Genomic DNA, 16,440 nt, shown 5'->3' on the forward strand with positions numbered 1-16,440 from the left:
ATTAATATTAATATATTTAAATCAATTAATTTTCAATACTTTTTTTTTTTTGTCTAATAAATTGAAATTTTTTACTTAGTTTTCATAATTATGCAATGTAATAAATAATATTACTGTTCATTTTATTTACTGTTTCTTTCCATTTAGTAATTTTTTTTGACATTTAATCATTATTAATTATTGTCATTAAATATGCGTCGCTTGAAAAATTGTTCATATTTTGTAATATGTTTTATTTATTAATTTCTTTTCTTTTTTTTTTTTTTTTTTTTTTTAATTATACTTAAGCTATTAAGTATTTACAAAGCTCAACTTCGAACAAGAACTTTAAACGGCATTGAATTTGTGTGTGATTTTTCCTTCTGTCATAAAATTTGTGCGAATCTAGTTTTATTCAATATATTTATATATATTAATGTCTTTTTTGTTCTTAACACAAATCTGCGCTTTTTATACAAATCTCTATGTTTCTTTTTACTTTTCAATATATATATTTTTCTATTTGGAAGTGCATAAACAATCTATAGCAAATGGCTTGAAATTTAGTTATTTGTATAATTATGAATTAATTGCATAACAAGTTTACTTAGCTTTAAATATATATATTTATATATATGGCTAAGTATGAAAATGTAATTTAAATTTGAACTCAATTTAATTTAATTATATTCAAAATTATTTACATCATGATGTATGCTAATTAATACGTTTAACGGAATAATATCCAAATTGTTTGTGTTTATTTTCTGTGCTTGTTGTTTCTTGTTTGTTTGTTGATTTTTCGATATGTCTGGCGCCCTCGCAGACAATCGTTGCAAAATAAATTCGTTGATGTCTTGTGACAGCATTTACAACTGTTGCAAAATTTGCGTCTTGGCCGCTTTTAGCCGCAAACCAAATGATGAGGCCAGCCGACGATAACGCGAGTGGATTGTCTCATTCCCATCTTCATCGGAATCACTGTCGATATCGTCATGCTGCTGCTCGTCCTCAAGCACTCATCGTTTGCGATTATAGGAGCCAAGCATTGACTGCCTTCATTCTTTCATCTCGTGTCCACTGGTGCCCAGCTCGAGGAGCTCATGGGGCTCGGCATTTAGCTATGTATATATATATGTGTGTGTATTTATAAGTTTTATATTTATATATTTTAAAACTAATATTCTACATCTATGAGAGATGCGTACTCACCCGATCAACGCTTGCCAAATCGTTCTTTGACAGATGATTTACCAAAATAGTGCCCAGAGCATCACACATGACATTGATAGTGGTACGGAATCGATCCCTAAAGCAATCAAATTTCAATAAATGTCAGTCAAGTAAAAATTTTGACATCTACATACAGTAGCCAATCGACAGCGATGATCAGCGAGACATCCTTGGGCTCCAGGCCCACAGTGTCCAGTACCATGACCATTGTAACGAGGCCCGCCTGTGGTATGCCCGCCGCACCAATTGAGGCAGCCGTTGCCGTTATACTGACAGCCACAATCGTGCCAAACGAATAGCTCATCTCACGATATTGGGCAATGAATAATGCAGCCACCGCCTCATACAATGCAGTTCCATCCATATTAATCGTAGCTCCCACGGGTATGACAAATCGTGTCACACGTGGATCAATGCCCATATTATCCAGGCATTTAATGGTCAACGGCATGGTGGCCGAGCTGGAGCCCGTGCCGAAGGCAGTGGCCAGCACTTGACTCAATTTGGCTATAAAGCGATACGGCATGCGACGTGTGCCCAAAAAGAAGATGACTGCAATTGTGCCTGAAATTGATTGCAAATCAAAATTTCATTAATCAACTCAACTTAGTCAACGTTGCACACATTGGTAAGTCACTTACCAAATCCATGCAGGAAGAGACCAATCATAACGGTTATGAAATACCAGCCTAAAGATTGTATTGTCGCTGCTATAGACTCCATCTCAATGATCTTGGCCGCGATCAAAAAGGCCACGCCCAACGGGGATATCCTGCAAATTAATAGCAAATTACCATTTAAACTCTAACTCAACTTTTAACCTCTTTTATTTTATAGGGTGCTTACCAAATGACCCACGATGTTATTGTCATCATGGCCTCACTGAGCGTCGTAAAGAAGTCCTGCAACAGTTGGCCCTTCTCACGCATACGGCCTATGGTTGTGCCCAGTATTACGCTGAACATGACCAGCCCCAGCACATTGGAGCCCTCACGCTGTGCCGACTTGAACTCCCAGTTCTCCATGGGCTCTAAAAGGCATATTTACAAATTACAAAGTAAGTATCATATCGTTTCGCTGAGTGACTCAGGGGACTTACGTGCTGGCGTAATGCTGGTGTTCTCAAATATCTCTGTGCGATGCTGTAAGAAAATGAATATAAAATGTAAATATTGAATTCATTTATTTTGTATAAATTATTATATTTTTAAATTATGTTTAATTAAAACCAGAGCAGACTTTAATGGATTATATTTACAATATTTCTTTCTTTCCATATGAAATTCATCATTTTAAAATATTTTATAATCTCTCTCTTTTTATCCATACTTCACATAGAAAATTTATTATTTTAAATTTATCACTAATTTCATTAGGTTTAACTAACACAATTTATTTAAGAGACCCTGATAATTATATTCCAGCTGATCCTTTAGCAAGACCAGCGCATATTCAATTTGAATGATATTTTTCATTTCTGTATGCAATTTTACAATCAATTCCTAATAAATCTTTTATATATTATTTTTATTTCGAACTCTTTCAATTTATTATAATACGTGCATACATAGCCTATATAACACAATCTGTGATAAATATTAAAACAAATTAATGAAACATTATCCTTGCGCTTAGAATATATAATATATTATCACTATGTTAAATAATTATAAAAATATAAATAAATATAGAGTATTCAAAAATTCTTTATAAAAATAATTATACAAAATATTATACAAGTTACTGGTAAATTTTAATCTGTCCATCTAAACTGATAAAATACTATATGGGCACGCCAACTAGAAGCAGAAACCCATAATCTATCTCAACTTTGGAACTGTTGACCTTCTACAGAGATAGACCTATAAATTATGTATGTATATGTGGCGACTCATATCGCCCATTGAGGCATGGCACATTAACACAAATGAATTTAAGTGTGTTTGGGGCATGAAATTATTAATTAGAATTACTAGAATTTATATGCCTTACACATGTTTTCTGTATTGCATGGACAGACCTAGCTAAGTAAGGGGCACAATTTGAAAGCGACAATAATCTAATAGCATTTTATTGTTACCTATTGAGATATTTATACTCATGCCCAAACGCAGACGACCGACAGTCGAGTTGAACTTTGATTCAATTCGCGCTTGATATATGTATGAATATAGTATATATGTATGTATGTATATATAAAATGTATACATACATATGCATATATCGTAATTCCAGCTTTGTCTGTGGTGATAATTGAAAATTCAACGTGTACGTAAATTAGATATATGTATATATATGTATATGTATATATATATGGTATGATATGTACGCATGTGTGTGGTATTTGTGTCTGTGTGTGTATGTGTGCTCCCCCTTTGCATATAATTTTCAATTTCAATTGAAACGGAAAGAACTTTGCTTTGGAGTAGCCTATCATGTCAGTTTTGATTATGTGCCGCGCGATGCTTTAATCAAATTATGTAAACAACACAGAAGAGCACAATTGAATAATTGACGCTGTTGCAATCCGAAATTGAGCAAATGAGTGTGTGTGGTGTGTGTGTACAGCTCTGCTCCATAAATCGAGTCCAAGAAGTAAATACCTGCGCGCCTCAGACTCAGAGTCGTGTGTGATAATGCCAAAGTAAGTCTTTAGAAGTAGAAAAAAAGAAGAAGACAAAAATGATAGCCGCACCTTAATCGCCTTTCAGAGACGTGCCGTTGCCGCTTTGGATAAAAGAACGAAGTTTTTGCGTTTCTTCTGAAAGTGAAGTTCTCTGCAGATTGAAATTGTTTTTTTTTTTTTCTGATAGCGAAGCTCAGTGCAGATAGACCAATTCTGGGAGATAAAAAATAATGCTGGTATTCATTCATATAAAACTTTTTTATGCTTGAGAGTATTATGCATATTTATAGCTCAAAGTATTTTCAGTTACTGTGTGTGTGTGTTGTTGTTTTTTTTTTTTTTTTTTTTTTTTTTTTTTATTAAGAATAACAGTACTTTTTAAATATGTATACGCTGCTTAATATTTTATTAACGTAATTCATTATATTATAATATAACTTAATATTTTATTATATTGAGGCTTAAGGTATTTCTGATCTTTAATTGTTAAATTTTAAAATTAACTAAAATTAAATATATTTTTTGTTTTGTTCTTATTTAAATATTTGTAAAATTGCAAAACACATACCTGAAACATTGTTGATTGTATGATGTTATCCGTAAACATATTTCTAAATAATAAAATAAAAAAAAAGAGAAAACATAATAATAATAAATTATTTAGAGTCAATAATATATAAAAAGACATATATAATAATATATATAAGTATAATATATGTATAATATAATATATATATATGTCTTATATATAATATACATATATATTATATATCTCCTATTTAGCCTACCTCACTAAATCCATTAAAGTATCTGGCGTCAAGACCTTTGATGCTTTGTCAATTGTCTCAGTGCGTGTCTCCACAATTTTGGCACCTTGGCCGGGCCGTATGGTGGTGACCAGGCATATGCCCAATATTACAGCCGATATTGTGGTGACAAAGTAATATGTAATAGCTCTGCCGAGAAACGAAAGTCACATCAGTAGAATACACACTTTATATTCTGCAAATCTTTTTTGCTCACCTCGTCGCTATTTTGCTGGACATACTCAAATCCAAGCCACCGATGGCACTCGTTATGGAGGACACGAGCAACGGTACAATGAGACATTTCAGCATGCTGTTAGATAGAAGAAAAATGTGTTTAATCCATATTTGGCCAGGTCAGTGACGTCGCTTTGACTTACCGCAAAAAGATCTCGCCCGGAAATGATATATACATAATCTCACGCTTTGTCCACTCGCCGGTGCTGTTCTTGATGATGAAGCCAATGAGACCGCCCACAAAGACACCGATGACGGTGGCCATTGTGAGCACATTCTCTTGCATGAAGCTTTTAAATTTGTTTGCATCCTGCTTGGGTCGCGTCATTGTGGCTCTGTGTGTGTGTGTGCGTTTGTGTGTGGGAGATTATTACCCTAGGCCCGTACGCACGGGCACGACGCGTTACCAGTTGTGCGTTTCCGTTGGAACAGCTAAGCCAACTTAATTAAGTTGTCAAAGGGTAGTGCTGTATATGAAATCAAAATTTTGAATTTATTATTTAAATTCTTTTCAATTTTATATATAGAAATGCATAATTTAGGACTTTGTGGTTTGGTAATAATTTCAAATGAGGATCAAGGTTCATTGTAAATTGAACGCTTGGTAAGTTAGTGGATCACATTTATATTAAGTTTTTTTTTTATTATAAGTATAGCATTGCTTTAGCTTTTACAATAAATATTTAAATTCTCCTCACATTACAGATCAATATGTATCTTTTTAAATTAAATTTTAATTATGATTAATTATTAAGTATAAGAATAATCAATAAGCCATATAAGTAATATTATAGCATATTTACCATTAAGTTTTTTAGCTGATACTCTAGATGAGAATTTTTAAATTTACATGAGCTGAGGTATTTAACTATTTGAACAATTATTGTAACTTTACCAAGTATTTTATCACTTAGTAAGTATATGATATATGTTGGATGAATAATATAACCTCTATCCACATTCCTAGTAATAGTATGAAACAGTGAATTGCAGAGTTACCTTGGTAGTCTTGTTGTCTAGTTTACCTACTTTAGGTACTTTGTATTGGTAACTTCTGAAAGGCGTAATTCTACAGTTTGTGAATATTATTATAAATAATATTCATTCTAAATTTACCACACAATTTATCACTTGCCAAAGTACACGATCATTGTAGACTATGTGTACATGATAACTTTTATATACAAGTCTATCTTGTTATCTAATTATCACTTGCTAAGCAAATCTTAAATTTCCATGACGAGCTGCAGCTAAAATCGTAGACTAACTGCAAATAAATTGTGAATGGTCGAGGTATTTAACACCAATTATGATTTAACACCCACTTAACAACCACTGATGTTATCCTCTCAGCTAACCGCTGGTTGTTAATGGAGCTCAATTCAGATATGCATCTGTGCTGACTGTTGCACTTGAGTGCAATTGAGAAGTATATTTTATTTTAACGCGTGTCGAAACAAATAAATTTACATATGCGAGCACCTAATGAAAACTAATGACTCGACAGGGGATCAATGCCAACTGATAGGGATGATCATGTGCCGGCAGTGCGAAAACTGATCCAAATTGTTGTTGTGAGGGTTGTTAATAGATCCAGCAGACCCGATATGTAGATCTACATAAATGCATTCCAAAATACATTAATAAAGAAAAATACTTTTCGCACTTGCCATTTGTTGTGCACAATATAAATTGTTGAACATTTAACAAACGGAAAGAAATTTGATTACTCTCAATAACATAGAAATGTCAATTGAACGGAAAAGTATGGGAAATATGGGAAATAGCTTTTAAGGTTATATTTGTTAAAGTCGAGCTATGTTGAAAACATGCTGATATTTGTATTCTGCCATTTTCTATTTTCAATGAGAAATTTAGTAAGTAGAAAATATTAAAAAAAAAAAAAAGGGTAAATATTGCTAAAAATTGTTTTTTTTTTTTAAATGTCAAAACTTACATGAAGAAATCTGACTAAGTAGAACATATTTAAATATATTTACATGCATATCTCAAAAAAAAAAAAAAAAATCCTATACGCAATTTCTATTATTAAATATTTTCTAAAAGGTTAGGAACATCATAAAGGGTTTAATTTATATTTTTGAAGATTTACCTAAAATTTGCATAAAAACTACAATTAAAATAGAAATAGTTTTCATATAAAGAGCTTTGAATTAATTCTGAAAAAATATACATACGATATGTATGTAGAAGCTTTTTATACGGATTCACAAAAGTGTAATGAGTATATTGTTTTTGTGCAACTTAGCTCTTTCTGTCCGTGCGTCTATCCGTATAAATGAAATTTATATTTTTATTATATTTGATCATTTTAAAACTAGAAACTAAAAATTGAAAGACTGGATTAGAGTAGTCTATTAATTTACACAAAAAAATAAAAAAACATATATATCGGAATATGGTTCTGGCAGCGCTTGGGCCATGACTGAGTATTTCTCAGTCGGTAATGCCTGTTCTTACTTGTACGTTTATATTTTAAATCATGTATAATATACATATAAATCTTCTACATTTGAATACCAGCTGAAGTCTTGAAAATCGTATAGTTTAGATTTATTTGATTTATTTTATTTAATTTAATATATATATATTTTTTTTTATAAATTTGTAATGTAACAGAATCGACCTTTCTCAAAAGTAATTTACATTTTTAGAATCAACTTCTAAGTGACATAAAACTGAACTAGCAATCGTTTTTTAATCACAAAACTTTAATTATAATTGCCTATATGATATCATTAACTTGGCTTTAAAAGGGTCAAGCGTGTATTTCTAGTATGTGACGGCATTTCAAATGAATTGCATTCATTTCATTAAGAAAACAAATGAGACTGATCCGCCTACATGCTGTTATTAGCATTGCTCTTGTTCCTGTTGTTGTTGTTGGTGTTGCTGTTGTTAGTATTGTTGCTAGCGCTGTTGCTGTTGTTGCAATGCAAATCAATTTGTTTACCCGGAGCATTGACAATGAATTATTTGCATCTCGAACAGTGTTGTGAGTCCAAACTACTGTCAATTACAAAGCATTCCTATATCAAATTCAAATGCTTTCCAAACAGCTTAAAACAAAAAATAATAAAACAAATTTAAAAACAACAAAAAAAACTGTTACATAAAATCGTGTTTAGCAATTTAATTAACATTGTCTACCCGATATACGATATTACACACCTATTTAACCTTTGTTGCAGTAAGGCAAGTTACTTTTTTGCATATGTAAATATATAAATACTAAGTAGAAATAAAATATACATATATATTTCGATTTAGGAAGTGACATTTCAAGAACTTTGTACATTCCATTAATTCAAACTCTCGTGCAGGTGATATATGTTTATCGTACATCATACATAATCTTTCTTATGAGAACTGCCATTAATATTTTCATATCTCATTTTCTCTCACTAACAATTTTTACAATCTTTCACGTATCTTTTTTTTAAGAAAATATATATAAATTAATATTTATATTTTTAATTTATATCCATATATGCATATATAATATATGGATATAAATTAAAAATATAAATATTAATTTATATATATTTTATTAAAAAAAACATGAAAAAAAATCAGATAATATATATTTCAATTTAATAATTTTATATATAAAATATATATATATATGGTACCCACTAAAACTTATTATTCCTGGAAATCGCAACCATATAGTATTTTTGCATTGTATATGTATTTAATCAAGACAACAATCTCTGTTGCTATATTGATGAATAAATAACAATTGATATTTCTGATGATGAACATTTGCTTATATTAAATTAATTCTGTCTGCTGTCTTAGGGCCCAGCGAGTTGCATTGCCATAAACAAATCAAAATAACATGTGTGTGCTAGGAGTGCGCAACTAGAAAATACCCTGTATTATAATATATGTTAAACAACAGTTTTTATGTTGTTATTAACTGTAGTTAAGTCAGTGATCAATAAATCAAATTTTCAGATTTCCTTAATTATTGTCGAATAGGTTTTAATATATTGCCAACTAATTTTAATAATTCTATCTTACATACGGAACATTTCCAAGAAATTACATTATTAGGAAAAAGAATTTGAGAAAAAATAAAAAATACATACTTTCTTTAATTAAAAAAAAAAAAAAATAATAATAATAAAAATCATAATATAATTTTCTAGTTAGAAAAGAAAATAAGCGAAAAATTATATTAAATTATTTATTATATATTTCAGTTATTAGCCCAAGACCTGCGTGTACATAAATACATTCTTATGAATCTAATGAAAAAGTTTTTTTGCTATAGCTTAAATTCTTTTATAATTCATAAATAATTTCTTTTTTTTTTTTAAATAAAAATAATAATAATAATTACCGAAAAGAAAAGAAAACATTGACATTGGTGCAATTTACATGAGGGACTCGTCGTACGAGGAAGACGACTATTTATAAACATGACATGAAATTTGCAACGAAAATAGTAAAAACAAGCTAAAAATACGACCAAAACAAAGTAAAAGAAAATAAAATAATATCAAGTGAAGACAAAGCAAAACAAAATAAACAAACAAAAAAAATAAATAAATAAAAAAGTAAAAATTTCTATGGTAGATACTTGTTGAAGTGCGACCTACCCTTAACAGCGCGAACGAGGGGTAAATGGGCCTTGGCCCTATGACACCACAACACACCTCCCTCCCCACCTAACAGATGCTGTGAACGCTTATCAGCTGCAAAATCTCTCTCTCTTAGATTAGTAAGCGAAAATCGATTCATTAACAAATTAATAGATGTGTTGGACTATGGAACACACGGGTCACAGTTCAAATAATATGCAAAATATTAACTTTATATTATAGCTGTATTTCCTTAGTTTTGATTGAATGGTATAATATATGTATCAGTTAAGATAGTGCAGTAATTGAAAAGTTGTCGGCAATTTACACTATGAGAAAAATAAAGCTAAATAGTCAGGCATTTTATTATAGCATATGTATTTAAATACAAAATGTTATATTGTCACTCTAGCTTAGCTTAATAGATAATTAATAAGTAATTAAAAGTTGTATAAAATCAGAATAATAAAAATATAGTTAAACTTATAGAAAATATTTTTAAAATATAAAGTTGAGTTTCTCGAAATATTTATGAAATACTTTTTGAGTGTCGCCCAAAGGAACAAAAGTATTATCATTTTGAATAATTAAAATTTTATTTATTATTATAATTTTATTTATAATCATAATTTTTATTATCAATTATATTTATTTCAGTACTATATATTTATGTTTAATATTTTAACTTTTAACTTTATTCTTATAAGTATTTATATTTCATAAATTTTGGAAATTGATTCGTATTCATTTTTCATGCCCAAAGGGCATTCTTACTCAGAAAACTTACCCGGCTTGGAAACAAATAAAAATTTAAAGAAAAAGAAACAACAGTTTAGCAGTTTGATGATGAATAGGAAATAAAAAACCATTATCAGTGAAATAGATCGTAAAGAATTCTGTTCGTTCCACACAGTACACAAAGCCACATAAATTTGCAAATTGTTGTTAATTTTTAATAGAGTAACATTTTCCATTTTTAACCAAGAAAATGTTTATTGTTTTTTCAATTTTTTATTTGTTTATTTTGAATTTTATTACACTTACAAATTAGTGCATCGAATTATACTGCAGCCAGTGTGAAATATGCATGAAATTTGCATAAATTTGAAACCTTTTTGGTTAAATTCAGTTGATTGTGAGCACACGAGTAATATCAATTTATATATATTTATATATATATATTTATATATATATTTGTGTATATATATATATAAATTGTATATATGAAGAGCGCGCTTTAAGTATTTATTTAGTGTTGTTGCTGTCGAGCACGCGACGTTGGCACGACTGAACACAGAGGAGACTCATGCGCAGATCACAGATCACAGATGAGTTGAGGTCCACTCATAGATGCTCACTGACTCTGACTGCCACTGTTCTGAGAGCCAAAAGACACGACTCAACTTGGCCTGTCTGATTATAAAATAGTACTAAAAACTACATCAAAATCAAATACGAAACGTAGCCAACGAGCGCGCAAATTTATGCGCAACTGCGCTGCCAGCGTCAGCAGAGTAACTATAAGAGTGTGTGTGTGTGTATATGTGAGTGTTGGATTATTTTCATTCATCAAAATATGCGCTCGCTCACTAGCGTCGCCGTCGCCGTCGCCGTCGCCATTGCCAACGCAGCGCTGCTTATCAATTGCAATTGCAAGCAGCGCGCACGTAACTCATACGACGCGTTGTCGCTGTCGACGCGTCGCAGCATCGCAGTATCTCTTAATTAGCTGACTTGTTCTGAGCCCAGAACAGCGCTCTGCTTAGTTTCGCTTTCTTTTGGCTTTGGCCAATTTGAAAGGGAATTCATTATCAACAATTTATATATGTATATCTGGAGAGAGACAGAGACATACAGATAGAAAGAGAGAGAGAGAGGCGGTGGGGGGGAGGGGTATAAATGGGAGCTGCTTTCCCACACCTGCTCACACCTGTCGTCCAAAGTAGTTCAGTGTCGGCATTTAAAGCGCCCACTTCCTTGCACACTCTTTTCATTAGCTTTCGTATTGTGAAAAGTTGCTCTGATCAACCTGCTATTGTCTAGAGCACTAAGACCAAACAAGTCAAACGAAAATTGCTTTAAGCCTTTTAGAACTTAAACTAGCTAATCGTAAAAAACTCCTACCGATTTTATTCTATATTAGCTAGTTGTGGGAGTTAAGAGAATTAATTAACCGTTTTTTAAACATTTTGAGATATATTTGGGCATCAAACCACGGTATAAAACATATGAATCTCTTAATGAATCTTGTGAAACTAGTTATGCATGACTGTACAATACTTGTTCAAAATCAGATTTATAAATACAATCATAATTTTTAAAATTTAAAATGATTTTAAAGCATATTCGTTTTTATAGCTCGTTAATTACTATTTATATGTCATGCGCTTTTTATTTTTTTTTTTGGTCTAATATTTGGATATCTTAGATTGCTGTCTTTTTGCCCAGTTTCCCAATTCTGTTTAAATTTGTCGTGATTTCTGTGTCAAGCTGTACAATTATTATCCGTGTGGGCTTTAGTCTTAGCTCCACACATTTCCGATATTTCTCTTTTCTACACAAAGTACAGTACCATGTCCCCAAAGAGGGCGCCTAGCATAAAAACTCTGGGGAGATATAATCTTTTACGTTTTGCCACGCGTCCAGCGAAGATATATTGGCCATAGCATTTTTTTTTTTTTTTTTTTGTTCAGCCGAGTAGACATATAAGATAATCATCAAATCTCTAGAAATATAGCAAAATTCAAAAACATTGCATAAAGCAATATATTTTGTTTTCTTTGGGTACAAGGTATAACAATTTTAATTTTTTTTTTTTAGCTTTCACAAAATCGATTGAAAATCAGACAAAACAAATATACCCTTCAAATTGCTTAAGCAAACTTAAACTTGAAAAAAATAATAACTGAGTTAGTTTGAAAGGTCTTTTGGGTCTTTTTTGATTAAATTGAAAATTTTGTTAACTTGATTACAGGATATCTTCTAATTAATTTTTGATTTGTAACGACCTCGAAGAGCATAAAAAAAAAGCTAAAAATGTTTGGCCAGGATATATGTATATTAAGCAAAATAGAATTTGTCTAGTAAAAGATCAAATAATTCCTGATTTGGCGCTGATAAACAGATCTTAATCTAATTTAATGAAATATGATTAAATGTGTGGGTGTAAAAAAATACCTAAGCCCGTTAAATCAGAAATACAAAATAAACAGTAGCCCAAATCAAACTATTGCACTAATTCTTTAATTCGTAAGAAATTGCTTAAGCTAAGTTCTTAAGCTATTCCCTTCTATAGTAAGCAACTTTCCAGTATGCGAGATATACATATATATATATTTGGTATATATGTATTATAATTTGGGATTTCCGGCTTCCCTCTTGCCAGCGCACAACAAATGGTAATCAAAATCAGCGTGTTGCATTGCCATAGCTGCCTTTGATCTGTTTCAATTCGATTTGCCTTGGGGGCTAGTTCTGCTGCCCGTTGGCGACACCAAAAACACGCTGGTGGGAATATATATTTATATATATATATAAGCTACACATACATATATATAAATAACAAAAAATAAAAAATTATAATATTGGGCTTTTTGTCGCTATTTTATAACTACGTATAAGTGCGAGGGCCCAACGGCAGAAGTAAATGACAGCGTTTCGTCGTTATTCCTTCCCTTCCCTTCAGTGAGGTGAATTCCATGACCATCCATCGAGCTACCCTTGTCTATAGAAATATATACATGGATCTATTGGTGGCTGGGCTGGCATGCTCTTCTCACATAGCAATGGGCACGAGTATGGGCGAAAAAAAAAAACGTGCCAAAGCATTTTTACCGGAACTGTCGATCTTCATTTTTGAAAGTGGGAAATATCACTTTATACGCAATACGATACCATATACGCATATGCTATATACATGTAGCTTTATATATACCTAGTAAATGAAACGAAAATTTGCATGAATTTTGAAACCAACAGACTAATACTCATTCACGGTTAGCAAATATTTAAAAACTGTATAAAATCCTAATTAGCAAAAAATTTTGATTATAAATATAGAAGTCTACAGATATATATATTTCACATTTTATAGTAATATTTTTCAAGTCAGATTGTGCATATTCAAGACGACATGGAAATTGTACAATTTAGCAATTTAGAGTATTACAATCAAAACAAAGCCAGTGTTCCAAAAAATATACATAACTGATATTTTTTAATTATATAGCTCATATTTCTGGTATATCATTCATAAGAATAAACAATCATAATTAGTGCTTAGTGAAATGTCTATATTTCATATTTATAATTTTGAAGGCATTCAGCAACGGTGAGCAATGTCGTTAGGTTATTATTAATTATTTATCAGGAAATTAATCATAGACGTAGATTTATATTATATCAACACAAAACATTTGACAAATAATATGTGATAATTTATATATGCATATTCAATATCCTTCTATAAACAATTAAGGTATTATCATTTATATTTTTAAAAAAAATCCTGATATATTCCGTTGTTAATGTTCCGTTCGAATTCCTCCAATCCTGGTTGAAGAAGAAGTCATAAAATAACTGTATTCACAATAAGCCGGACCATTACATAAATATTTATATTACATATTATATTACGAAATTGATAAAGACAAGAACGTGTTAATTGGGTGTATTGAAAAACTTTAAGCAATCAATGCTAAAAGTATTTTACAAACGTATTTATTTCTTTTTTTTTTTTACTTTTTTTTATTTATAACTTTATATTATGTTTAAACGTATTATAAGGTATTGATAAAAATTTTTCAAGATCACAAATCATATTTTATTTAATATTACATGAAAATGTGCAGGCAATTTTCATAACGCTTTTCATTTTATATTTCTTTGTTTTTGTTGCTATTTGCGTTGCGCGAGATGTTAGCATGTTTACAATAAAAAAGCCCACTGTGCTATAGCTAATAAGCATAGAATGAATACATGAATAAAATTTTTTTTGAAATATATGGCAAAAAATACAATATGGCAACTCTAATTTGAAAAGAAAAATGCATAGAGCATCTCAAAGCAATCTAATACTTGTTGTATGTAAGGATTAAACCGGGTTGTGTGCGTGAGCGTGACTGTGTCTGTGTGCATGAATATTGTAAAGGAATGAGTAAAGTGTACGAGTGTGTATTTGTATGCGTGGGTTTTTGTTGTTGTTGTTGCCGCCACCGCCGTCTCTGCAACAGTTGCACGCAGCTACCACCTTTTGCGCAGTCGCAGCTGCTGCTGCTGCTGCACTATCGTGTCAGCTGTAACGCTTCCATGTATGCTTATATTATATAGTAGATGTATTGTATGCATGTGAATGTGTGTGAGTGTGTGTGGAGTTAGTTTGTAAAGTGCCTTTGTACGACTTTACTCCTCCGTTTTGGGACGCCGAAATAGCAAAATATGCGGCTCCGGCTTATGTATCATGTAGTGGATCCAACCGCGTGATTGCTGTACTCCAATTGATCTCCATTCGGTTTCTGTCATCAAATGCGTTTTGGGTACCAGCTTCACAAGGTCTTTCGGCAAAACCACATGTCTGTGTAAAAGGTAGTTTAATACATACGTACAAACACATACATATATACATATATATATGTATATATTTTTATATATTACGGTTGCAAATTATAGGAATACTCACCTGTACTCGAACTTTTCATCATAATATTTATCCGAGTAATAAATATCCTTGCTCATCTTTATGATCTGCTGGAATTTGTTAGGGGTGCTGGAATTTAATTTGTATTTAGCGTCGGCGTCCTTTTCTTGACGTCTAAATTCGCAATCCTCTGTTTATTCAATATCCTTCAGTTTTTTATGATCGCACACTGATATTACTATTGTTCAGTTAATAGTTAGTGGCTTTTCGTTCAATTATAGAGATTTATTTATAAGCAATTAACGTTTTTAAGACAATTTAAAAAAGTAAAAAGTGACGCGGTCTACAAATATTTTTGTTCTAGTTCCTGTTTGTTCTGTTCATTGATCTACTTACTTCGATTACACGCTATGCTCGATAGTTCGATATTGGAACATATGAACAGCAGAAATGAACTGGTTTTAGTTCACTTAATTAGCCGCTGCGTCAGCGCAGTTTAGTTAATGGTCCGTGTTAATTTTGTTTTAAATACAGTATAGTGAATAATAAATGACACTCAAAATTAATAAAATTTAAAGTAAGCAAGTGTTATTTGGACATAATTTGTATAAATGCATGTAGAGCGCGCGTTTATTAAAAGGCTTTTCGGTAAACTGTGGTGGTCGGTCGACAAGTTGAAAAGAATGGTACTCGATTATTGTGGAGCAGCTCGAAATAGGAGCATATTTTTGTAGACAGTAAATAAGCTTAAAAAGGTTCTATTTTAGAGTGTTTAATTTCATTGGCAATTATTAATAAATTGCCGAGTTAAAATAAAATCACAATATAAAGTCGAATGGTAACATATCGATATACTGGCATGCGGCTCCACAGCTGTAGCAACATTTCAGCAGCAACATGTGTTGCAACATGTGTACAATAAATAGCCCAGTAAAACGTTGCAGAATGATACCATACATACATACATACATATATGGTTAGTGATGATACATGGACATTATGCTAATTAAAAAGGTATGCATTTTTTTATTTCATCATGGCGAATCAACTTAATACCCAAAAATGCATGAAGTTGTCAGTGCTTCTGAGCAGCAGAGCAAGTTTCAGTGGGTCCTCAATCGTTTTCCATTGTTTCTCTCCGTTATTCGTTACAGTTACTTGCATAGATGAATTTTTATTATTTATATGCTTCTATTTACATATGTATGTATTGACCTATGCATATATGTATGTACATATGCAAAATTCAATTTCGATATGAGCATGCATAAATATTTATGTATGTGTGTATGCAGTCACTAATATACATATGGA

General features: G+C 31.3%; 2 protein-coding genes across 2 annotated transcripts; both read right to left on the minus strand.

Moving 5' to 3' along the window:
- Positions 1-243: 243 nt before the first annotated feature.
- Positions 244-10,933, minus strand: Eaat1 (Excitatory amino acid transporter 1). The gene is made up of 11 exons (XM_089465264.1): positions 10,536-10,933; positions 5,025-5,348; positions 4,862-4,957; positions 4,627-4,794; positions 4,407-4,449; positions 2,312-2,354; positions 2,059-2,242; positions 1,854-1,984; positions 1,347-1,776; positions 1,192-1,288; positions 244-1,100 (listed from the first exon to the last, which is right to left on the minus strand). Exons 2-11 carry the CDS (start codon positions 5,207-5,209, stop codon positions 1,038-1,040), a joined length of 1,440 nt encoding a protein of 479 aa, XP_089321390.1. The 5' UTR covers positions 5,210-5,348; positions 10,536-10,933; the 3' UTR covers positions 244-1,037.
- Positions 10,934-14,150: 3,217 nt separating this feature from the next.
- On the minus strand, positions 14,151-15,761 carry Cks30A (Cyclin-dependent kinase subunit 30A). Its single transcript, XM_018003889.2, has 2 exons — positions 15,169-15,761; positions 14,151-15,063 (listed from the first exon to the last, which is right to left on the minus strand). Exons 1-2 carry the CDS (start codon positions 15,222-15,224, stop codon positions 14,892-14,894), a joined length of 228 nt encoding a protein of 75 aa, XP_017859378.1. The 5' UTR covers positions 15,225-15,761; the 3' UTR covers positions 14,151-14,891.
- Positions 15,762-16,440: the final 679 nt, after the last annotated feature.

This window comes from Drosophila arizonae, chromosome 3 (genome assembly GCF_054131065.1).
Source record: "Drosophila arizonae isolate 15081-1271.41 chromosome 3, UAZ_ARI_1.0, whole genome shotgun sequence".
Lineage (NCBI taxonomy): Eukaryota > Metazoa > Arthropoda > Insecta > Diptera > Drosophilidae > Drosophila > Drosophila arizonae.

Excerpts from the sequence above, each read along its gene's own strand:
- Eaat1 (XM_089465264.1), bottom strand. The coding sequence starts at position 5,209 with ATGACGCGACCCAAGCAGGATGCAAACAAATTTAAAAGCTTCATGCAA. Across the intron at positions 4,795-4,861 it reads TCCAGCAAAATAGCGACGAG|AGCTATTACATATTACTTTG; the intron begins GTGAGCAAAAAA and ends GTTTCTCGGCAG. Across the intron at positions 1,777-1,853 it reads TCTCTTCCTGCATGGATTTG|GCACAATTGCAGTCATCTTC; the intron begins GTAAGTGACTTA and ends AATCAATTTCAG.
- Cks30A (XM_018003889.2), bottom strand. The coding sequence starts at position 15,224 with ATGAGCAAGGATATTTATTACTCGGATAAATATTATGATGAAAAGTTC. Across the intron at positions 15,064-15,168 it reads GATGAAAAGTTCGAGTACAG|ACATGTGGTTTTGCCGAAAG; the intron begins GTGAGTATTCCT and ends CCTTTTACACAG.